The 25,071-nt window shown below is 41.3% G+C and overlaps 1 protein-coding gene across 1 annotated transcript in view; it reads left to right on the top strand.

Moving 5' to 3' along the window:
- The window catches only part of LOC124780155 (Down syndrome cell adhesion molecule-like protein Dscam2), a 436,971-nt gene that overhangs the window by 304,190 nt on the left and 107,710 nt on the right, over nucleotides 1–25,071 (top strand). The window contains exons 23-24 of the mRNA XM_047253760.1: nucleotides 15,906–16,036; nucleotides 22,964–23,114. Of these exons, the coding sequence (XP_047109716.1) occupies nucleotides 15,906–16,036; nucleotides 22,964–23,114 (282 nt within the window). The remainder of the gene's footprint in view (nucleotides 1–15,905; nucleotides 16,037–22,963; nucleotides 23,115–25,071) is intronic.

The following is a 25,071-nucleotide window of genomic DNA, read 5'->3' as shown; positions in this document are numbered from 1 at the left end:
CCTTTTCCCCACAGCTTCATCAGCATATGCATTCTACTCATATATTTGACACATCTCCCCTTCCACCCTCTTCCTGCCCATCTCTCCCTCCCCTGTCTCTCTGTCCACCTCACCCTCTCCCTACCTCCGGCCACATATTCCTCACCCCTCTCTGATCATCTCTTCTTGCTCCCCTCAACCGATGTCCATGTCCTCCAGCTCCCATCTCACTTTCCATCTCTTCTGTCCCACTCCTACCTATTCATCTCCTTCTATCCAGCCCCCATTATTCATCTTATCCTACCCTCTCTCCCATCCATATCCCCCTCCCCCTTGCCATGTCCACCTCTTCTCCCCCCTTTGGCTGATCAGGAAATATTCCACCTAGAAAATAAAATTATCATCATTCTGCAAATGCTTGCCATCCAATGGTTTCTTCATCTGAGAAAAGAGGAAGAAGTCACTGGATGCCACTTCAGGAGAATATGGGAACTAAAACAAAATTTCATAGTCTAAAAACAGCAAGTGTTACTGTGTTCTAGATAGTATGAGCTGGGGCATGGAGTGTAGACAACCTCTTGGACAGCTTTCTGTGATGCTTCATGGTGGTGGTGAAGCCATATTGCCTACTTTGAACCTTTGTCCTGGGGTCATAGTGGTACACCCAGCATTTCATGGTGACTAGCCTTTTCCCCACAGCTTCATCAGCATATGCATTCTACTCATATATTTGACACATCTCCCCTTCCACCCTCTTCCTGCCCATCTCTCCCTCCCCTGTCTCTCTGTCCACCTCACCCTCTCCCTACCTCCGGCCACATATTCCTCACCCCTCTCTGATCATCTCTTCTTGCTCCCCTCAACCGATGTCCATGTCCTCCAGCTCCCATCTCACTTTCCATCTCTTCTGTCCCACTCCTACCTATTCATCTCCTTCTATCCAGCCCCCATTATTCATCTTATCCTACCCTCTCTCCCATCCATATCCCCCTCCCCCTTGCCATGTCCACCTCTTCTCCCCCCTGTAAATCTGTTCCCATCTTCCTACCATTTCTGTCAATCCATATCTCCTCACTACATCTTCATCTACATGGATACTCTGCAAATCACACTTAAGTGCCTCACACAGGGTTTATTGAACCACCTTCAAAATAATTCTGTATTATTCTGATCTCGAACAGCGCACAGAAAAAAAAACACCTATATCTTCCCATGCAAGCTCTGATTTCCCTTATTTTATTATGATGATCATTTCTCCCTTTGTAGGTCAGTGTCAACAAAATATTTTTGCATTCAGAGGAGAAAGTTGGTGATTGAAATTTTGTGAGAAGTTTTCACCTCAGTGGAAAACGCTGTTGTTTTAATGATGTACATCCCAAATCCTGATCATGTCAATGACACTCTCCCCCATATTTCGCAATAATATAGAAATGTGCTTCCCCGTTTTGAATTTTCTTGATGTACTCCATTAATCCTATCTGGTAAGGATCCCACACCACATAGCAGTATTCTAAAAGAGGACAAACAAGCATGGTGTAAGGAATTATTTTAGTAGATCTGCTACATTTTCTAAGTGCCCTCCCAATAAAACACAGTCTTTGGTTTGCCTTTCCCACAACATTTTCTAAGTGTTCTTTCCAATTTAAATTGTTCAACTCTACTTCTTCTTCTCCTCCTCCCCTTTCTCTTTGACCATCTCCACTGCCACCTCTCTCCGACCATACCTGCCTCCATGTCCATTTCCTGTTTCTCCTTCCCTCTCCCCCTCCCGTCTTCCTAGCCCATCTGCCCAATATCTGTCAACCCTTCCCACCTCTTGCAGCTTCCTCCATCCCACTTTTTGTCCATCTCCTCTGCCCATCTATCTCCATGTTGTCTCCTCCACACTTTCTCTGTTTATCTCCTCCTCCCCTTCCTCTCTGCCAAGCTTCTTCTGTCCCTCCCCACCCCCTGCCCCCTCCACCCTGTATACATATCAACCTTCCTGAGCTGTGCCTATTCGCACATGTAGCCCTTGCAAAACAGGTCAGTTATGCAGTCCAATACTACTCCAACACAAAAGCCTGAATTGTTTCCTTGTTTCCTCTCTCTCTGTCCATCACCTCCTTGTTCTGTACCTGTACATCTAATCCTCCCCCTCTCTCTGTTCATCCCTTCCTCTCTTTCAGTCCATCTCATCCTTCTCCTCCTTCTCTGTATTTACATATCCTCCTGCCCCCTCTCACTACCCATCCTCTCCTAGCTCCACCCTTCCTGTCCACCCCCTCCTCTATCCATCTCAATCTTCCCACAGGCCTGCTCTCATGTGTAGCCCTGCAAAAGGGGCCAATAAAGTGACAGATACTATACCCATAACACACCTTTTGTTCAGCACAGCCTGTGTACCAAGACCATGAAACCATTTTTTTCCCTAAGTCATATAGGCTGCCAGGCAAAGTAGGATGATACTACTACTACTACACATGACTCCTGCTGTTCTGGGCAGCCTTTGCACTGGGGGCTGGAAAACCATTCCTTCCTAGGGGCTGGAAAATCATTTCTTGTCCCTGACGTGTAGGCTGCCCTGCAAAGCAGATCGATAAGGTCAACTGATATTATTCCTATGCAACGCACCTGTTATGAAGGGCAGCCTATATGGCAGGGGCTTAGAAACAAGCACACATCCGTATCTCCATAAATATTACAGAGTGTTACAAGCCCCCCTATGTTGGTCGTCTCAGGGCAAACAGTTTGTGTGTCAGGTTTGGCCCAGTCTGGTCCAGGGGCCTGGGAGAATGTGTGTGTGTGTCTATATATATGAACACACACACGGCTTTGCCCGTGTACATGTTCAGCCATTATACCTCACACATCTCCCCACTGTACCCATCACTTGTTCTTCCCCAGCCAGCCAGGGTGGCCGAGCAGTTCTAAGCACTACAGTCTAGAACCGCGCGACCGCTGCAGTCGCAGGTTTGAATCCTGCCTCGGGCATGGATGTGTATGATCTCTTTAGGTTAGTTAGGTTTAAGTAGTTCTAAGTTCTAGGGGACTGATGACCTCATAAGTTAAGTCCCATAGTGCTCAGAGCCATTTGAACCATTTTTTTCTTCTTCCCCATCCCTCTGTTCACCTTATCCTCCCACCTCCATTAGTTCATCTCCTCCTCCCAACTTCTTCATTGCCTCTTCAGACCATTCACTGACCATCTCCTCTGCACCCTTTCCTGACCACATCTTCATCTCACTCCCTCTGTCCATATCCTCCTCCCCCCTCTCTATCCACCCCCTCCTTCCCTTCTTCCTTTTCTATCTGCCCACTATGCACATACACTTTCCAGCTGCCTTCTAAATCCCCCCCCCCTCCACCAAACTCTGTCCATTCCTCATCCTCCTCTCTCTAATTACCTCCTTCTCCACCTCTCTTTGTACATCTTTTCACAACACTCCTCACCCCTTTCGCTGCCCATTTTATCCATTTCCCCTTCCTGTCCATCTTAACCCATACGCCCTCTCTCCGACCATTTCTTCCCTCCCCTCTCTTTCTTCCACTGCCTCTCCCCATTTATCTCCATCTCATCAGCCTCCTCCCTCTGCCAATCTCCTCCTCCACACAACTCTCTCTCTTTGTCCACCCCCTCTCTTCATACACCTAGCTGCCCCCACTTCCTATCCATTGCCTTCCACCCCACTTTCCCTACACATCCTCCTTCCCACTTCACTCTATTCATCTCCTCCTAACCCCTCTCCATATCCGTCTCCTTCTGCCCCTCTCGCTCTATCCATTTCCTCCTTCCACATCTCCCTATCTATCTGCTTCTCTCCCCCTCTCTTCCCCTCCTTTCCTGCCCCTTTCCCTATTGATCCCCTTATCACCTCTCTCTGTCCCACCTCTTGCCCCTCTCTCTGTCTGTAACCCTCTCCCCCTGCCCCTCTATCCATTCCATCCCGTGCTCCCCCTCTGTTCATACTTTTGTCAATTCAGCCTCCATCCATCCATGCCCACCTGCATGTGCAGCCCCTACATATTAGGCTGAAGAAGCAGGCCAATCCTACTCCAAAACAACACGACTGTTGTGCAGGGCAGCTTACACACATGTGACTGGAAATTAGTTTCTTGCCCCTGACATGTAGGCTGCCCTGCAAAACAGGTCAATAAAGCAGGTTGATGCTATTTCCACAGAACAAATCTGTCATGCAGGGTAGCCTATACTTCAGAGGCTAAAACAAATTACATTTGCAACTCTCCTCCTATTATTATAATAAATGCAGTGAATGAAGCAGGCAGAAAGGAATACAAACATCTCAAAAATGAGATCGACAGGGAGTGCAAAATGGCTAAGCAGGGATGGCTAGAGAACAAATGTAAGGATGTAGAGGCTTATCTCACTAGGGGTAAGATAGATACTACCTACAGGAAAATTAAAGAGACCTTTGGAGAAAAGAGAACCACTTGTATGAATATCAAGAGCTCAGATGGAAACCCAGTTCTAAGCAATGAAGGGAAATCAGAAAGGTGGAAGGAGTATATAGAGGGTCTATACAAGGGCGATGTACTTGAGGGCAGTATTATGGAAATGGAAGAGGACGTAGATGAAGATGAAATGGGAGATATGATACTGCGTGAAGAGTTTGACAGAGCACTGAAAGACCTAAGTCGAAACAAGGCCCCGGGAGTAGACAACATTCCATTAGAGCTGCTGATAGCTTGGGAGAGGCAGCCCTGACAAAACTCTAAACAGGCGAAATACCCTCAGACTTTAAGAAGAATATAATAATTCCAATCCCAAAGAAAACAGGTGTTGACAGATGTGAAAATTACTGAACTATCAGTTTAATAAGTCATGGCTGCAAAATACTAACGCAAATTCTTTACAGACGAATGGAAAAACTGGTAGAAGCTGACCTCGGGGAAGATCAGTTTGGATTCCTTAAAAATATTGGAACACGTAAGGCAATACTGACCCTACGACTTATCTTAGCATTAAGATTAAGAAAAGGCAAACCTATGTTTCTAGCATTTGTAGACTTAGAGAAAGCTTTTGACAATGTTGAGTGAAATATTCTGAAGGTGGCAGGGGTGAAATACAGAAAGTGAAAAGATATTTACCATTTGTACAGAAACCAGATGGCAGTTATAAGAGTCGAGGGACATGAAAGGGAAGCAGTAGTTGGGAAGAGAGTAAGGCAGGGTTGTAGCCTCTCCCCGATGTTATGCAAACCGTATATTGAGCAAGTAGTAAAGGAAACAAAAGAAAAATTCGGAATAGGAATTAAAATCCATGGAGAAGAAATTATAACTTTAAAATTTGCCGATGACATTGTAATTCTGTCAGAGACAGCAAAGGACTTGGAAGAGCAGTCGAATGGAATGGACAGTGTCTTGAAAGGAGGATATAAGGTGGACATCAACAAAAGCAAAACGAAGATAACTGAATGTAGTCGAGTTAACTTGGGTGATGCTGAGGGAATTAGATTAGAAAATGAGACACTTAAAGTAGGAGCTTTGCTATTTGGGAAGCAAAATAACTGATGATGGTCAAAGTAGAGAGGATATAAAATGTAGACTGGCAATGGCAAGGAAATCGTTTCTAAAGAAGAGAAATTTGTTAATATCGAGTATAGATTTAAGTGTCAGGAAGTCGTTTTTGAATGTATTTGTGTGGAGTGTAGCCATGTATGGAAGTGAAACATGGACGATAAGTAGTTTGGACAAGAAGGGAATAGAATCTTGGGAAATGTGGTGCTACAGAAGAATGCTGAAGATTAGATGGGTAGATCACATAACTAATGAGGAGGTATTGAATAGATTGGGGAGAAGAGAAGTTTGTGGCACAACTTGACTAAAAGAAGGGATCAGTTGGTAGGACATGTTCTGAGGCATCAAGGGATCTCCATTTTAGTATTGGAGGGCAGTGTGGAGGGTAAAAATCATAGAGGGAGACCAAGAGATGAATACACTAAGCAGATTCAGAAGGATGTAGGCTGCAGTACGTACTGGGAGATGAAGCAGCTTGCACAGGATAGAGTAGCATGGAGAGCTGCATCAAACCAGTCTCAGGACTGAAGACCACAGCAACAACAACATGATGATGCACTGTTGCCATACACTTTCACTAACTCAGTATCGACTTTTTTTTAAGATATAATTGCCATTTGACTGTACAACAGGTTATATCTTTCAAAAAGTTTTATACGACTGTATGGAATGTTGTCACTTTGTTTTCCTTCAAATGTGGGAAACAATTATGGTATGATACTCCACTTTATCAATGTGGTGTGCCATTTTGTTTTGGCTCCTCTAGCAGAGTGCTTCAGGACTGTGGCTTACATATTTCATACATACCAGGACAGCAGCTAACTAACTACAAAAAGGCAAATAATTCATTGCTTAACTTTTTTTAAAGTTTTAATTAAATATTTGACTAGCCCTCATGATGGTGACCAAGACAGACATCATAAATTGTTCTGACCAAATGACAATGAATCTGAGATATCAACTGCTGGGTCATGGCCATTATTTGTGAAAAATGAAACAGTTTCTCTGTATACTGGATTAATTAATTTGATGAATGTTTAATGGATCTTGTGCATAATAATATTGTATGGTGCAGAATACTTCAAATGGTTCGAAAATGTGTTACTTTTCCTGGCACTCATATTCATTCATTTACTCATACACTGTGTTTTGTAAATTATATTATAAAGGAGAGCCTTCAGGGACGAGAAACTAGACCAGTTTTACATTAATAGGCAGAAGTAGCCACTGCAGTCTACTTCTATAAAGTAGATTTAAAAAAATTACTTCATGTGAATAAGTATTGAGGTCTGTACATTGCTAGAATCACTCCCTAGTGTTTCCAAGTCTATTACTTGAGTACATTATTCAAAGATCTATGCAATGCATTACTCATTTAGGTGTATGGCCTGTGGCTTTATTCTACTTTTTATGTGTGTAGCTCTTCCACCATTCCTGGTATTATATCTACAGTACTCTGATGCTTGTATCAACATCTACATACATACTCCACAAGTGACTTGTGCACGGCAGAGGTGTACCGCTGCTAGTCATTCCCTTTCCTTTTCCACTTGCAAATGGCTCGACTGTCTATATGCTTCCCTATGAGGCCTGGTCTCTCTTATAATGTCTTCACAGTCCTTATGTGAGATGTGTGTTGGAGGGGTAGGATTGTTCTGCAGTGTGTCACAAACGCTAATTCTGTAAACTTCCTCAACAGTGTTTCCCATTTGAGTTCATGAAGCATTTCTGTAATACATCTATGTTGATCAAACCTACTGGTAACAAATCTAGCAGCATATCTTTGAATTGCTTCAATGCCTTCCTTTACTCTGATCTGGTGAAGGCCCCAAACACTTGAGCAGTGCTCCAGAATGGGTGGCACAAGTGTTCTAAATGTAGTCTCTTCATAAATGAGCTATGCTTTCATAGAATTCTCTCAATAAACTGAAGCTGACCACTTGCCTACTCTAATACTGACCTTACGTGCTCAATCCATGACATGTCACTTTGCAACATTATGCCTAGATATTTAACTGACATGACTGTGGTAAGCTGCACACCACTAATACTTTATTGAATGCTGTTACCACTCCTGTCCCCCCCATGAACCATGGACTTTGCCGTTGGTGGGGAGGCTTGCGTGCCTCAGCGATACAGATAGCCGTACCGTAGGTACAACCACAACGGAGGGGTATCTGTTGAGAGGCCAGACAAACGTGTGGTTCCTGAAGAGGGGCAGCAGCCATTTCAGTAGTTGCAAGGGCAACAGTCTGGATGATTGACTGATCTGGCCTTGTAACAATAACCAAAACGGCCTTGCTGTGCTGGTACTGCGAACGGCTGAAAGCAAGGGGAAACTACGGCCGCAATTTTTCCCGAGGGCATGCAGCTTTACTGTATGATTAAATGATGATGGTGTCCTCTCGGGTAAAATATTCCGGAAGTAAAATAGTCCCCCATTCAGATCTCCGGGCGGGGACTACTCAAGAGGATGTCGTTATCAGCAGAAAGAAAACTGGCGTTCTACGGATCGGAGCGTGGAATGTCAGGTCCCTTAATCGGGCAGGTAGGTTAGAAAATTTGAAAAGGGAAATGGATAGGTTGAAGTTAGATATAGTGGGAATTAGTGAAGTTCGGTGGCAGGAGGAACAAGACTTCTGGTCAGGTGACTACAGGGTTATAAACACAAAGTCAAATAGGGGTAATGCAGGAGTAGGTTTAATAATGAATAGGAAAATAGGAACGCGGGTAAGCTACTACAAACAGCTTAGTGAACACATTATTGTGGCCAAGATAGATACGAAGCCCACACCTACTACAGTAGTACAAGTTTATATGCCAACTAGCTCTGCAGATGACGAAGAAATTGAAGAAATGTATGATGAAATAAAAGAAATTATTCAGATAGTGAAGGGAGACGAAAATTTAATAGTCATGGGTGACTGGAATTTGGTAGTAGGAAAAGGGAGAGAAGGAAACGTAGTAGGTGAAAATGGATTGGGGCTAAGAAATGAAAGAGGAAGCCGCCTGGTAGAATTTTGCACAGAGCATAACTTAATCATAGCTAACACTTGGTTTAAGAATCATGATAGAAGGTTGTATACATGGAAGAGCCCTGGAGATACTAAAAGGTATCAGATAGATTATATAATGGTAAGACAGAGATTTAGGAACCAGGTTTTAAATTGTAAGACATTTCCAGGGGCAGATGTGGACTCTGACCACAATATATTGGTTATTTCCTGTAGATTAAAACTGAAGAAACTGCAAAAAGGTGGGAATTTAAGGAGATGGGACCTGGATAAACTGAAAGAACCAAAGGTTGTATAGAGTTTCAGGGACAGCATAAGGGAACAATTGACAGGAATGGGGGAAAGAAATATAGTAGAAGAAGAATGGGTAGCTTTTAGGGATGAAGTAGTGAAGGCAGCAGAGGATCAAGTAGGTAAAAAGACGAGGGCTAGTAGAAATCCTTGGGTAACAGAAGAAATACTGAATTTAATTGACGAAAGGAGAAAATATAAAAATGCAGTAAATGAAGCAGGCAAAAAGGAATACAAACGTGTCAAAATTGAGATTGACAGGAAGTGCAAAATGGCTAAGCAGGGATGGCTAGAGGACAAATGTAAGGATGTAGAGGTTTATCTCAATAGGGGTAAGATAGATACTGCCTACAGGAAAATTAAAGAGACCTTTGGAGAAAGGAGAACCACTTGCATGAATATCAAGAGCTTTGATGGAAACCCAGTTCTAAGCAAAGAAGAGAAAGCAGAAAGGTGGAAGGAGTATATAGAGGGTCTATACAAGGGCGATGTACTTGAGGACAATATTATGGAAATGGAAGAGGATGTGGATGAATATGAAATGGGAGATATGATACTGCGTGAAGAGTCTGACAGAGCACTGAAAGACCTGACTCGAAACAAGGCCCCCAGAGTAGACAACATTCCACTGGAACTACTGACGGCCTTGGGAGAGCCAGTGCTGACAAAACTCGACCATCTGGTGAGCAAGATGTATGAAACAGACGAAGTACCCTCAGACTTCAAGAAGAATATAATAATTCCAATCCCAAAGAAAGCAGGTGTTGACAGATGTGAGAATTACCGAACAATCAGTTTAATACGCCACAGCTGCAAAATACTAACACGAATTCTATACAGACGAATGGAAAAACTAGTAGAAGCCAACCTCGGGGAAGATGAGTTTGGATTCCATAGAAATACTGGAACACGTGAGGCAATACTGACCTTACGACTTATCTTAGAAGAAAGATTAAGGAAAGACAAACCTACGTTTCTAGCATTTGTATACTTAGAGAAAGCTTTTGACAATGTTTACTGGAATACTCTCTTTCAAATTCTAAAGGTGGCAGGGGTAAAATACAGGGAGCGAAAGGCTATTTACAATTTGTACAGAAACCAGATGGCAGTTATAAGAGTCGAGGGACATGAAAGGGAAGCAGTGGTTGGGAAGGGAGTAAGACAGGGTTGTAGCCTCTCCCCGATGTTATTCAATCTGTATATTGAGCAAGCAGTAAAGGAAACAAAAGAAAAGTTCGGAGTAGGTATTAAAATCCATGGAGAAGAAATAAAAACTTTGAGGTTTGCCGATGACATTGTAATTCTGTCAGAGACAGCAAAGGACTTGGAAGAGCAGTTGAACGGAATGTATGGTGCCTTGAAGGGAGGATATAAGATGAACATCAACAAAAGCAAAACGAGGATAATGGAATGTAGTCGAATTAAGTCGGGTGATGTTGAGGGAATTAGATTAGGAAATGAGACACTTAAAGTGGTAAAGGAGTTTTGCTATTTGGGGAGCAAAATAACTGATGATGGTCGAAGTAGAGAGGATATAAAATGTAGACTGGCAATGGCAAGGAAAGCGTTTCTGAAGAAGAGAAATTTGTTAACAACGAGTATAGATTTAAGTGTCAGGAAGTCATTTCTGAAAGTATTTGTATGGAGTGTAGCCTTGTATGGAAGTGAAACATGGACGGTAAGTAGTTTGGACAAGAAGAGAATAGAAGCTTTAAAAATGTGGTGCTACAGAAGAATGCTGAAGATTAGATGGGTAGATCACATAACTAATGAGGAGGTACTGAATAGGATTGGGGAGAAGAGGAGTTTGTGGCACAACTTGACCAGAAGAAGGGATCGGTTGGTAGGGCATGTTCTGAGGCATCAAGGGATAACCAATTTAGTATTGGAGGGCAGCGTGGAGGGTAAAAATCGTAGGGGGAGACCAAGAGATGAATACACTAAGCAGATTCAGAAGGATGTAGGTTGCAGTAGGTACTGGGAGATGAAGAAGCTTGCACAGCATAGAGTAGCATGGAGAGCTGCATCAAACCAGTCTCAGGACTGAAGGCCACAACAACAACAACAACCATTCCTGTGCACACTGTTAAGCCTTTTTGAAATTTTGCTTGCACCTTTCTTGATACATAAGTTGGAAATGTCCACCAGCAGAAGGACCACATTCATGCCATAAATTTCCTTACTCTCATACATACTTACATTCAGTTTCCTAATTTGGTCCACAAAACTCTCAGTGGACTCACCCCGTCTTTGTGACATACTGCTTAACTGCTCATGATAATATCTGAAACTATTCATTCTCCTAAGACACTACAATAGGCTTTCTCAGAACTCATAATGGCTGAGGATTTGTTGATTCCTCATGATACATCACATACTTTCACACTGCCTTCTAAATATAACTTAGCAATGTATAACTAATGTCCCCCTCACCAAGAACTCTGCTGTCAACAGGTTGTCCACAAAAACTAACACATTCTCTTATGCTGTACCTGAAAAAGAAGAAACTGGGGTAACAGCACTAGTATCCAGAATGGGCACTGAGAAACTGGACAAAGCCTCTTTTAATGCATCTAATCATCTATGCAAGTCTGTGTTATTTGCCCTCATCTGAGCCATATCATGAGTCTACAAAAATAGGACAAAAGAGGGAAATACTTAACAAAGCTTTTACATCTTTACAAACACTACTTAATCCCTTGCTTGAGTGCTAACTGTGCATGCTCTTTGCAGTCTCTGGGATAATGACCAGTCCTATACATTTAAAACAGATGACCTATGATGTAGATCGCTGTCACAGACTGCTTCTGACACCAGTGTAATAATGTGAGTTGTGGATACTGTTATACATGGAGATGGCTAATTCAGAATGGCATGCAGGATGCAACTGGTTGTTGCAAAATCAGAAATGCTCCATTAGCATTGGAGATTCTCATACAGAGGTTGCTGGCAGTGACTTGAAGGCAAGCATTGACCCCCAGGCAGCTGTATCCTGCTCGGGAAGGGCAGCACGCTCAGATCATGGCAGGTGTGGATGCTCAGTTGACTGTGTGCTGCCTCAACAAAGGATAGAAGCAAAAAGTGTTGCTCAGGGAAGACTGATGTCAAGTATGTGGCAAGCTGCAGGCGCAGAGCTTTCAGCCACTACTGTGAACGGTCAGGTGTGTGGTATGTTGTCCATGAACCCAAACCCTACACCCAAAGGCCAGTTGGAATCACCCTGGATGTTGCCCCAGATGGTCGTCCCTAGTTCGTCGCCCCAGCTGGCCATCCCTAGTTCAAGCATCAGCAGCATCAGATCTATTGGTGACTCATAGGCCCCAGCTAGCTAAGATTATGGCTAGATATAGTTCAGGCTGGGTAACACACATTGGGCCATTGCCCGACACGAAGTACGTCTCAGTGTCATTAGCAGTCAAAGACAACGTACTGTTAGGTCTGAGCGGTGAATAGTTATGGTAGAGTTACTCATCTCTGTTATGACTGGGCTATGCCTTTGGTTTGGTAGGGACAGAGATGGTGCATTGTCAGGTCATGGCCTTAAGTAATTCTGCTCACAAATGCTGCAGACTCGGCAGACGATTCGTGCACATCACCTCAAGCAGTATTGTGGCCCTGGCAGTGTAACTTTACAGATAGCTAGCTAGACTGCCTGGCCACTGCTTGTGAAGTCTGTTCAGAGGGGTGTTGGCACAACACTGCATTCCATACATAAGTGCAATGGGAAGCAGCCCTAATAACTGGTACAATGGGAAGTGCTCTCTGGCATGCACTTCGCACAAGTTTGCAGAGTATGAATGTAGATGTGGAATGGAGTGGAGCAAGGGGATTGAGATGTACCTCAGACAAATAATGTACCCACAGAAATAGAACTCATGTTCAAGTTAACTTACATATACAATACTGAAAAATACTTTAATTTTTTACATGCAAAAAAAACTGAAATTGCCTTCTGAAGTGAAAGATTTGCATTATGATATGCATTGTTACATTGTACAATCATAACTGCAGCTGCAGCTATTGACAATTAATATTTGCATTAACTGTTTTGTCTTATGAGAGACCGAGCAAGGTAGTGAACGGTTCGCACACTGGAACTGCATTTGGGAGGATAACAGTTCAAACATGCATCATGCCGTCTGGATTTAAGCATTCCATTGCACAGCCAATTTCCTGCTCCATCCTTCCTAAACAGAGCTTGTGCACCATCTCTAATGACATCCTCCTCCTCCTTAACTTCTGAGAACCAACAGATAATAAAAAGGCAAATGCATAGTAATACTACACCACAATTATATCCACAAAGAAACTACTAAATTAAAAATAAGCAAATTAGAACAAAGCATAGCCTTTCTTTGTACTAAAATTGATAATTTCAAAGGCGACTGATGTTCTTAAACTTAGAAATCTCTAAAAGTTTAAAATGTGTGATTTTGATTTCAAGCTCTTATTCGTAAACTTCTGCAAAAATTATTGGTACTAAACACTTTCATGTGACTGGGAAAATCCACATAGGCATAGAGAGAGAACAGGCACAAAGCAGATGCGACTAGCCCACTTGTTGAGCACAGACAAAATCTCAGTTACAGTATTTCATTCACTCTGTATTCAGTCTTTATGACTAACTTCTGTCAAGCACATATTATACTTTTCTTTGCCTTATACACAAAGTACAAAAGATAGTGAAAAACTCTGAATTTTTCATCCAGTCTCAAGGCATTCCTAAGATTTCAAATCCAACAAAGAAATCAAGGCTCATTTCTACATTTATGTACTGGTAAAGCCTCAGTGCAGAAACATTTTCACCAGAGATTGATTGGTTTTACTCTTTATTATGAAAAAGATAGATTGCTAGTCACCCTATAGCAGAGAGTCACAAACAGATGCAATCAAAAGCCAACCAAACATTTTAAATTTTGGCCAAAAGGACTTTTTCTGAAGTAGAAAAGACACACACATTCACACAAGCACAATTTACTCACACATGACCACTGACTCAGGCCACTGTCACTGGACTGAGTCTGGCCAGAACCAGAGGTCATGTGTATGTGAGTTGTGCTTGTGTGAATGTCTGTTTGTTTCCTACTCAGAAGATGGTCTTTTGACCAAAAGCTGAAATGTATAGCAGTTTTCTTGTTGTATCTGTCTGTGTGTCTGTCAGTGTCTTGTTTATATGGTGAGTAGCAATTACCCATTTCATAATACTGCTGTTATCCCATTCCAAATTTTCCGTTGTTTGGTTTTACTCTTTATTATTATTGTAGTTATTATTTTATCCCTGAACATTTTTCTTTTTGAAGGGATAAATGTAAAATATTATGTGTCATGTTTAAGAGTTCCAGAGCCTTTGGCATTAATTTAGGAATTCAAGCTGTCTCCTGTGTACTCAATAGGCACACAATATTTGCCAAAAAATATTAAAATCAAATTCAACAACTGTCATACCGCTCCTATTGCTGTTGTTGTGGTCTTCAGTCCTGAGACTGGTTTGATGCAGCTCTCCATGCTACTCTATTCTGTGCAAGCTTCTTCATCTCCCAGTACCTACTGCAACCTACATCCTTCTGAATCTGCTTAGTGTATTCATCTCTTGGTCTCCCTCTATGATTTTTACCCTCCACGCTGCCCTCCAATGTTAAATTTGTGATCCCTTGATGCTTCAGCACATGTCCTACCAATCGGTCCCTTCTTCTTGTCAAGTTGTGCCACAAATGCCTCTTCTCCCCAATTCTGTTCAATACCTCCTCATTAGTTATGTGATCTACCCATCTAATCTTCAGCATTCTTCTGTAGCACCACATTTCAAAAGCTTCTTTTCTTTTTTGTCCAAACTATTTGTCGTCCATGTTTCACTTCCATACAAGGCTACACTCCATACAAATACTTTCAGAAACGACTTCCTGACACTTAAATCCATACTCAATGTTAACAAATTTCTCTTCTTCAGAAAGGCTTTCCTTGCCATTGCCAGCCTACATTTTATATCCTCTCTACTTTGACCATCATCAGTTATTTTGCTCCCCAAATAGCAAAATTCCTTTACTACTTTAAGTGTCTCATATCCTAATCTAATTCCCTCAGCATCACCCGAGTTAATTCGACTACATTCCATTATTCTTGTTTTGCTTTTGTTGATGTTCATCTTATACCCTCCTTTCAAGACACTATCCATTCCATTCAACTGCTCTTCCAAGTCCTTTGCTGTCTCTGACAGAATTACAATGTCATCGGCAAACCTCAAAGTCTTTATTTCTTCTCCGTGGATTTTAATACCTACTCCGAATTTTTCTTTTGTTTCCTGCACTGCTTGCTCAATATACAGATTGAATAACATCGGGGAGAGACTACAACCCTGTCTCACTCCCTTCCCAACCACTGCTTCCGCTCCTATTAATTTATGATAAAGTTTACTTTTATCTTCTGAACAGTTAATTTTAATCATCACAAGAAATGAAGAATTTTCTAGCTTAGAGCTGAATAGGCCAGCAGATGATGACTTGGCAGCCACTATGTAGGATAAATCAATAAAGGCAGTCCATCTTTTTATAAAATTAAGTGGAGAAGCATGCTTTGATATCTATAGCTGACTGACCTGGTAATGGCTGTTCTCTGACCACGACAGGAGAATTGTGAAATTCCAGAGCATAGTTGTATGATTAGGTCTCAGAAACTTAAAGCTGTGAAAGAAAATGATAAATTCACTTCATATTATTGTAACTAGTTTGCAGTTACTTCATCAATTATTTACTCATATAGTTAATATGCTTTCTACTGTAAGAAACTTCAGTACAACACAATTTTTATCTTTGACTTTCTCTTCTTGAGATGTAAAAATGACAATGTTGCCACTCAGGTAAGGATTGTTGTTGGCTTTAGTGCAAACAAGGCATGAATATCCTGCAGAAAACCAACAGGTTTCACATCAGTAAGATAATTGTATATTGATTTATTTGACCAAAAACTATGTAACTGTAAATACCTATAGGAATAAAACAAATTTAATAAAGAGTGAGTCTCATTAATTCACCCATTTGTGGAAAAGCAGATTGGCTTTAGAATGTTTTAAAAGTGCAGTTTTTTGAATTGCTATCTCTTTCTTTTCAGTTCCTGGCTCACCAGCTGCCATTAAGGCAATTTCACTGACTTCTGACTCTATACTTGTTTCATGGTTACCTCCTGAGAATGCAAATGGAATTATTACACTTTATACTGTCTATTTTAAAGGAAGACATCATGTAACAAAGGTTTGTTGTAATGATATTCTATGTAAAATCAGTTTCTAATTAAACCATCTCTTGGTACTGGTGTTCTCATTGCATCACTTATTCATTGTAATGTATTTATTTATTTGTCTTTGGAGACCCCATTACAGCCTCTGACATCCTGATTTCCATAACATCAGTGGAAAATAATAATTCCCCCCTCTCACTCTCTCTCTCTCTCTCTCTCTCTCTCTCTCTCTCTCTCTCTCTCTCTCTCTCTCCCTCTCTCTCTCTCTCTCTCACACACACACACACACACACACACACACACACACACACACACACACACAATTTCCTCCACCATCCACTCCATCTTTTGAATGATTCAATAACCTCTGTCCATATCAGTTACACTAACCATCAACAGGTACCTCCATTTAAATAGCTGTCATCCCTCTCACACTGAAAAGTCTCTCCCATACAGACTGAACACGTGAGGAGGGCACATAAAGCAATCCTTTTTCTCAATAGTTTTCTCAAAAATAACAGCACCTTCCCTCCAGGGATTCCCACTTCAGTTCCCAAAGCTTTATGTGCCCTCCTCACGTGTTCAGTCTGTATGGGAGAGACTTTGGGAACTTTGCTGTCTCTGACAGAATTACAATGTTATCGGCAAACCTCAAAGTTTTTACTTCTTCTCCATGAATTTTAATACCTACTCCGAATTTTTCTTTTGTTTCCTTTACTGCTTGCTCAATATACATATTGAATAAAATCGGGGAGAGGCTACAACCCTGTCTCTCTCCCTTCCCAACCACTGCTTCCCTTTCATGTCCCTCGACTCTTATAACTGCCATCTGGTTTCTGTACAAATTGTAAATAGCCTTTCGCTCCTTGTATTTTACCCCTGCCACCTTCAGAATTTGAAAGAGAGTATTCCAGTTAACATTGTCAAAAGCTTTCTCTAAGTCTACAAATGCTAGAAACGTAGGTTTGCCTTTTCTTAACCTTTCTTCTAAGATAAGTCGTAAGGTTAGTATTGCCTCACTTGTTCCAACATTTCTACGAAATCCAAACTGATCTTCCCCGAGGTCCGTTTCTACCAGTTTATCCATTCGTCTGTAAAGAATTCGCGTTAGTTCCGAGATGGTACATATCCCAAACACTCAAGCAGTACTCAAGAACAAGAATGGGTTGAACCAGTGTCCTATATGTGATCTCCTTTACAGGTGAACCATTCTTTCCTAAAATCTTTCAAATAAACCGAAGTTGACCATTTGCCTTCCCTACCACAGTTTTCGCATGCTCGTTCCATCTCATATCACTCTGCAACATCATGCCCAGATATTTAAATGACTTGACCACGTCTAGCAGGACACTAGTAATACTGTACCTGAACATTACAGGTTTGTTCTTCCTACTCATCTGCAATAACTTGCTTTTTTCCACATTTAGGGCTAGCTGCCATTCATCACCTCAACTAGAAACTTTGTCTAAGTAGTCTTGTACCTTCCTACAGTCACTGAACTTCAACACCTAACTGTACACCATGGCATCATCAACAAACAACTGCAGATTTCTGCCCATCCTGTCTGCCAAATCAGTTATATATATATATATAGAAAACAACAGCAGTCCTGTCACACATCCCTGGGGCACTCACTATCAATGACACCCGTCTGTGATGAACACTCGCCATCGAGGAAAACATACTGAGTTCTATTATTTAAGAAGACTCTGAGCCAATCAGAAATCTGTGACCTTATTCCTATATGCCTGTAACTTTTTTAACAGCATGCAATGGGGTACCATGTTAAATGCTTTCCAGAAATCTGCCTAGTGTCCTTTTTCCAATTTGCAGTACATCATGTGAGGAAAGGGCAAACCAAGTTTTGCCCAAGCAATGCTTTCTAAAACCGTTCTGATTCATGGAGATAAGCCTCTCAGTCTCAAGAAAGTTTATTATATTCAAACTCAACAGAAGTTAGGGATATTGGTCTCTAATTTTGCAGGTAATTTCTTTTACCCTTCTTATATACTGGAGTCACCTGCACTTTTTCCAGTTGCTTTGGACATTTTGCTGTGTGAGAGATTCACAATATATGCAAGCTAGGTAAGGGGTCAATGCTGTTGCTTACTCTTTGTAAAATTGAACTGGGATTCCATCCGACCTGGTGATTTATTTGCTTTCAAATCTTTCAGTTGTTTTTCTACACTAGTGATGTTTATTACTTTGTCATCATCTGTCTGATGGTCAAATGATGGTATGTTTGTATGATTCTCCTGTGTGAATGATTTCTTGACTGGGAAATTTAAAACTTTGATTTTCTTTTTGATCTTCAACTGCCACACGAGACTGGTAAACAAGGGACTGAGAGGAAGCCTTAGACCGGCTTAGTGATTTTACATAACACCAGAATTTTCTTGGGTTCTCTGCCAGATCTTTTGCTAAGGGTGATTGTAATTGTTGTATGCTTTTTGCATAGTTCTTTTCACAGACGCACGAGTCTCTTCCAAACTTCACTTGTCATCATTTGTGCATTCCCTTTTGAACCAAGAGTACAACAGTCTTTACTTCCTCAGCATCCTCCGAATTTTGTTATTAAGCCATGGTGGGTCTGTCCCACCCTTTATCCAATTACTACGCACTTAACTCTCCAGAACATGACAATTTACAATTTGCTTAAACATTGCCCATAATTCCTCTACATCCATGTTACTGGAACTACGTGATGCCAATTCACTGTCTAAGTGAGATATTAGTAACTGCTTATCTGCTCTATACAGCAGAAACTCTCTCCTAGCCTTTGTGACTGATTTATTAACTTTTGTAATCAGAGTTGCTATAATGACATCATGATTGTTAATACCCGTTTCTATACTGACAATGTCAATAAGGCCCAGACTATTTGCAGCTACAAGGTCTGAGGTATTTCCATTGCATGTGGGATGCCGAGCTAGCTGGTCAAAACAGTTTTCAGAAAACATGTTCACAAGTATTTCACATGACTGTCTGTCTGTACCCTCCACAATGAATCCATAGACGCCTCAGTCTATACTTGGTAGGTTAAAGTCACTTCCAACAAGTATTGCGTGCTCTGGTTATTTATGCACTATTGATCGTAGTCTTTCTTTTAATGACTCTAGAACTGTCACAGCAGAATTGGATGGCCAGTAAAAACATCCAACAATTAGTTTGGTTTCACCTACTTCTTTTATGTGTGACCAGATGACTTCACCGTTACGCTCAACTTTGACCTCAATACAGACCATATTTTTGTCAACTGCAATGAACACTCTCTTTGTTATGGCTTCTAATCTGTCTTTGCAATATACATTTCATGACTCTCAGAGCTTCTCTCTTCGGGTTTCAGCCAGCTTTCACACCCCAAAAATAATTTGAGTGCGAGGACTTTCCTGGAAGGCTGTAAATTTGGAAACTTTATTACAAATACTTTTTATGGATAAAATTATGACGGCTGAAGTGTCTTTATTCTGAATGCTGTTTGACTTCCCTTGCTGTGTATCAGCTGGTGGGTATTCATCAGAACACCTTAAACTACTGCCTAACCTAAAAAACTCTCATGAGCACTCCGCAAGTACTCTGCCACCCGAATAGCTGCTTCCTTTGTTTAGTGCACCACTGACCTATCAATGGGAGTTCTACAAATCCCCAAACGATAATACAGGCCTAGAAATCAACAGTGAGGACCATCAAGACTCAACAAAGCCTTTGGTTGAGACCTTCCACTCGGATCCAAACCAAAGGACCCCAATTGACTCTGGGAACAATGCTGCCAATTGTGAGCTCTGTTTGCACCCCACACTCGAAGCCAGCTGTCTTCACCACCTCTGCCAGCCACCTGTACCCACCAGCTACCTGTACCTGTTATCCACAGTTCCTTTCCAGTTACCTTTCTTACACCTCAGTTAGTTTGGCCATCTCCTATGACTGCCATCAGAGAACTTTGAACACACACCATCATTCCACAATACTTCAATATCTGTCCTCCTTGTATGCTGATCATTCCTGACAGTTTTCTTGAACCTGAGTCTGTTTCTCATGGTTACTAAATCACTAATTTATATCTCGTTGTAGGTAGTCTGTAGAATCCAATACCTGTTTTTGGAAACTCTGTCTTGTCATGATGTACTCCATCTGGTACATTCCTTTTTGGTGGCTCCTCCTACTGTGATTTTTCAACAGAGTATTTACTATTACTAGCTGAAATTTACTGTAGAACTCAAGAAGTCTTTCTTCTTTCTTGTTCCTATTGCAGAAACTGTGTTATCCCATTAGTCTGCCTTCTATTCATTTCCTTACTTTTGTTTTACTGATAACTAGGCAGATCACTGCTGTGAAGTACCTAGCATTTGCAAATAAAGACTGGTGCTAAGTCAGTGGTCAAAAATGCAGTAGAGAGTGACTGTTACAACTGCACGAAACATGAGTCCAAACCATAGCCTCCAGGACTTGTTCCTCTCCAGGCAATGGGACATCCACTTGAAAACTGGTAGCCAATAAAAAAAAGCCCTTGTTTTTAAGTGTAGTTGCATGAGTAGGAATGAAATAGTCATGTGTTCATTAATGTTAACAGTAATCTTGTATACATTTCCAATAAACTGACTAGTTCCACATCATTTTGATAAAAGTATCATTCAAATGATCTATAGAACTTGTAACTAACTAACACAGTTGGGGAAAGTGGTTCATTCGCCATAGACTCTCCATTGCTTAAAGGCTATGTCTTGGCTTGGTAAGCCTACAGTGTGGGCAGAGATGATAACCATGCCTTGCAGAATGTTGAGGCGAGGAGCTCTGGCACGTAGTGAGTGGAAGCCTGGGAGGCAGCAGTGTGGACCTTTACCAGATGGGAGGCATAGTTGGCAGTGGTGGGAAACTGGGTTGTTTACGTGGGTGCTGATGAGGACATAACATCACTTAGCTGTTGTGAATAGTGGTGACTGGGATGATACACAAGGTGCTCTGAGGCAACCACTTTACACATTTGATGTCCTCAGTCACCAGTGAAGACATCTTCAGTCCACTCCAGTATTGACTGTATGTAAGAGATCAAGAATAGTATGGGCATGACTGGGCATGCTGCGTTATGTGCAGAAGACGAAAAATAATATGATGCATGTGCCAATACAGCATCATGGCTGTGCTATGGTTGCATACCGAGATTGATCTGTATGAGGTGAGGAAGCTTATTAGGGCTTCCTCAGAGGTTGCCATTGTTATCATCTTGTGCATTTGAGCCTTAACATTCTGACCAACTGTTCTGCTCTGACTATAGTGCAGGATAAAAATTAGTGATGTTAGACATATTATGTTGTTACTTTGGCAAAAGAAATGGAACTCGCCTGATGTTAACTGTGAGCTATTGTCAGATATGGTTTGAAACACTCTTTCCAAGACATAGATCATATCTGGTGCCCAGATTTTAGTTGCTGATGTCACTGATATCAGCAAGGTTTCATGAATGATTGGGAGTCAGCTGTGAAGAGAAATGTCATACTCCTTTGGAAAGCTGGACCAAATATTTGTTGTCAATGTCAATCTTCCACAACATGCATTCAAACAGAGTTCCAAATCAAAGTTGAGGTCCAGAATTGTGTGGTAACAGCTGTAATCTAGAATCTGCATAATGAAGGCTCCAATACTGAAAAACAAACTGCCAATCAACCTGTCAGGGCAGATTCTCTTTCCTTTACTGAAGAGCATCCTCCTCTAACGTGTGTTCTATAACCCCATATTCACAGAACTGAAGGTGGAGCTGTGTGCCACACAAATAATATCACTCTCCCTCTCCAAATTCACCTCCATGGTGTTGGAGTGGCAGGATATTGGATCTGCTACAGTGTTCAAATCCCCTTCCCCCATGACTACGAGATTTCCACCTCCCTTTATGTACTGTGTTACCCAGTCAGTCCTCTCATTTACCTCCTCTGTTTTGTCATCTCCTGCTAGTGAGATTGACATGTACACTGGAACTATATTTGTTGTTGTTGGTTTTGTTTAAGTTCTGATGAAAATCATCCTATTACTCTCCTGTCAACAGTATCTCAGTCTTTGTGAGATTTCCTGTCCACAGAGAATCCTACTTCCATTACATTATTTATTGATACAGTTGATAATACACTAAATTTATCTGACCTTCATCTACTTTTCATTTCATGTCATTGACCTCTGCTACATCAAGATTCAGCAGCTGGCTTTTGACTTGTGATCTTCAGTTGATGTTTGTTTCAAAATTTTTCAGACATTTCACCAATATGGTTTTCAGCAGAGTAAGTATGATTGCTTATACCTTTAGTCTTAAGACTCTATAGATGAAGATTTTTTACTAAAACTCTAAACAGTGGTACGGATCAAACACAATACCCAGGACTTTAAGATTAGTAGTCAAAGACATTATTCCTAGACCAGTCCTTTCTGACTTCACATACATTAAAGTTATGTGAGAATCAACATTTTCCTCACAGGTGTAAGAAACATGACGAAGCAACTGCCAAATACTTTATGACATCCCAGTTATCCGGACACATTCTTGCCTGCTCTCCCTGCCCCCTCTCTTGCTCCCTTTCCCTTCTCTTCCAGTGCTGAAAGAGTAAGGAAATTTTTCCATCTCTATATTAGAGACATTCTGGAATGGTAGCTGCTCTCCAAATATTTGCTGTCTTTGCATAGATTAAATATTCATCAACGTAAAACCGTAGGAAAAAATTAAATTTACAAATGAGTTTAATTATTTTATGAATTATCAATGGAGCTTTGGCTCACAATCACATCAGCTGATGAAATATAAATTAACTATAATCAGTTTATGAAATACAAATTGACTATAATAATGATGCTGATTCCTATCTTATCAATGAACATATGATTGAATTTAATACTTCTTGTGCTCTGTTTATACTATATACTCCAATATTTCTGCATTCCCTTATTTACAGCCAATGAGTTTCAAGGTAGGACCTACAATAAACACTCATGAAGTTCGAGGTCTGAAGGAAACAGAGCAGTACGAATTCTGGGTGACAGCATCTACAATTGTGGGAGAAGGAGAAAGTGGAAGACCAGTCATCCAAACACCAAACTCAAAAGGTAGCAGAATTAGTTTTAATATTAATATAGCTAGATTCACATAAGTGCTGTAATCAGCAATCATTCGAGAAATTACTGGTACTCAAAAAATGTTTCTTCACACAGAAAGTATTAGCAATAACTAAGAGATTAGATATAAAGCATTTACCACACTTTTAGTTACATTGAAAAGTATTTCGAAAAATGAAACTGCAATCAAACAATGATGACATAGACTTTTATAAACCAGAAAACTGTGAACATTCCAACACACCCTCCCATCTATAGATGAACAGTGTTATTAATAATTAAAAAATGTAGACACTTTCATAGTTAATATCTTGAACAAAATGATATATTGTTCCAATTTTGCATGTTAGTGTAGTCCATTGTTATCTCAAAGGTTCTTGGTGTGAATTTTCCAGCAGATGACAATGCAGCAATGAATGAAGTTAAGAGTGTTGTTTGAGTAATGCAAGGCAATATTGAAATAGGATGTGTGTAAAGAAGGGTTTGGCTGACCAAAGCATCAACAACTCCAGCTTCCAGCACTACTGTGTTGCAACATTTTACAATGTCACCTACTAAATCTGTGAAGCAGGGTCCATGCGAAAGCGGGGTAAGCCGATCAAGCATATGGCGAGTTCTGGAGATTACAAAGTGGAAAGTGTGCATTCCAGGATCACTGCACGCTACAAATGAGGACAACCTTGACTGAAGGATGGGGTACTGAGAGGAGTGAAGGCATGCTTTGCAAGGATGAATGGTTTGCAGGGATGGTTATCTGATCTGATGAGGTGCAGTTCAAAATGAATGGTACAGTAAACTGCCACAACTGCATGTATTGGGCTCCTGGAATGCTCATGTTCACTTGGACAGACGTTTTTAATCTACTGGGTGTTATGTGTGGTGTGGTTTGTCTTTGCGTGGTTTGATTGGACCACTCGTCTTTGAAAGTACCATCACAAATGAGGTTTATATTTTCATATCCTGCAAACGTGAATTTTACCTGCCATACTAGAGGTGTTTAGAAATGAAAGATTTTACCTACAAAAAGATGGTGCTCTGCCTCACTGCCACAGAGAGTCAGAGTCTACTTAGATGAAAATCTACCTGGACGATGGATATGTCAAAGAGGAGCTGTTGAGTAGCCACCACAGTCTCCAGACCTTACACCTCTTGACTTCTACCTGTGGGAGACCTTAAAAAAAATGAAGTTTTTCGACAGAAGCCACCTACACTGAATGAGCTATGAGAAACCATTGAGCCATCCTGTGCAGCAATCACAAAGGCAACACTGACAGCCATAGTGATAATATTATACATTTTCAACACAAATACTATTGGATTAAATGAGACCACTCACCAAAAAGTAGAAGCATTGAGTTGTCAATAGGGATACACAAAAGAAAGAAAACTTGCTAGATTAGCAGTGCCAATGTCATAGTTTGGCTGGTGGACTGGCTGTGGTGGGGGTAGTTTTGAACAGGCTCGATAAAGGGAGAGGGAAGTGGGAGGCAGGGAGAGGGACTGGGGGTGGGTGGCTAGTAATTTGGAGGGAGACAGCCAGTTTGCCGGTTAGGAATGCGGGAGGGAGAAGTGGCGTATACATGGGCTTGGCATATAATACTCAAATGTTCAGGCTGGTGGGGAGTGGCACATGCTCAAAGCGATGATGTGATATGAATTGGGAGGGGGTGGCAGGAAGGAGGAAGGGGAATCTTTGGGTCAGACCCTTCCTCCATCTGTTCCCCTTCCCAATTCATGACCCCATGCCACCTTCACCTTCAGGAAGTGCTGCTTCCCATCTGCCCCTAAAAATGACATTATGTGTCTAGCACATATAGCCGTCACTCCTTTCTTGTATTGTTCACTCACATCTTTCCCTACATTTTCACAATTGCCTTTGTTATGCACACATTTTTTAGCTGCTGACCAATGTGGTCAGTGCGTGATTTTTCAGACAAACTATAGCAGA

Source organism: Schistocerca piceifrons, chromosome 1 (genome assembly GCF_021461385.2).
Source record: "Schistocerca piceifrons isolate TAMUIC-IGC-003096 chromosome 1, iqSchPice1.1, whole genome shotgun sequence".
In the NCBI taxonomy this organism is placed as follows: Eukaryota; Metazoa; Arthropoda; class Insecta; order Orthoptera; family Acrididae; genus Schistocerca; species Schistocerca piceifrons.
This window is presented reverse-complemented; position numbering and strand designations above follow the sequence as displayed.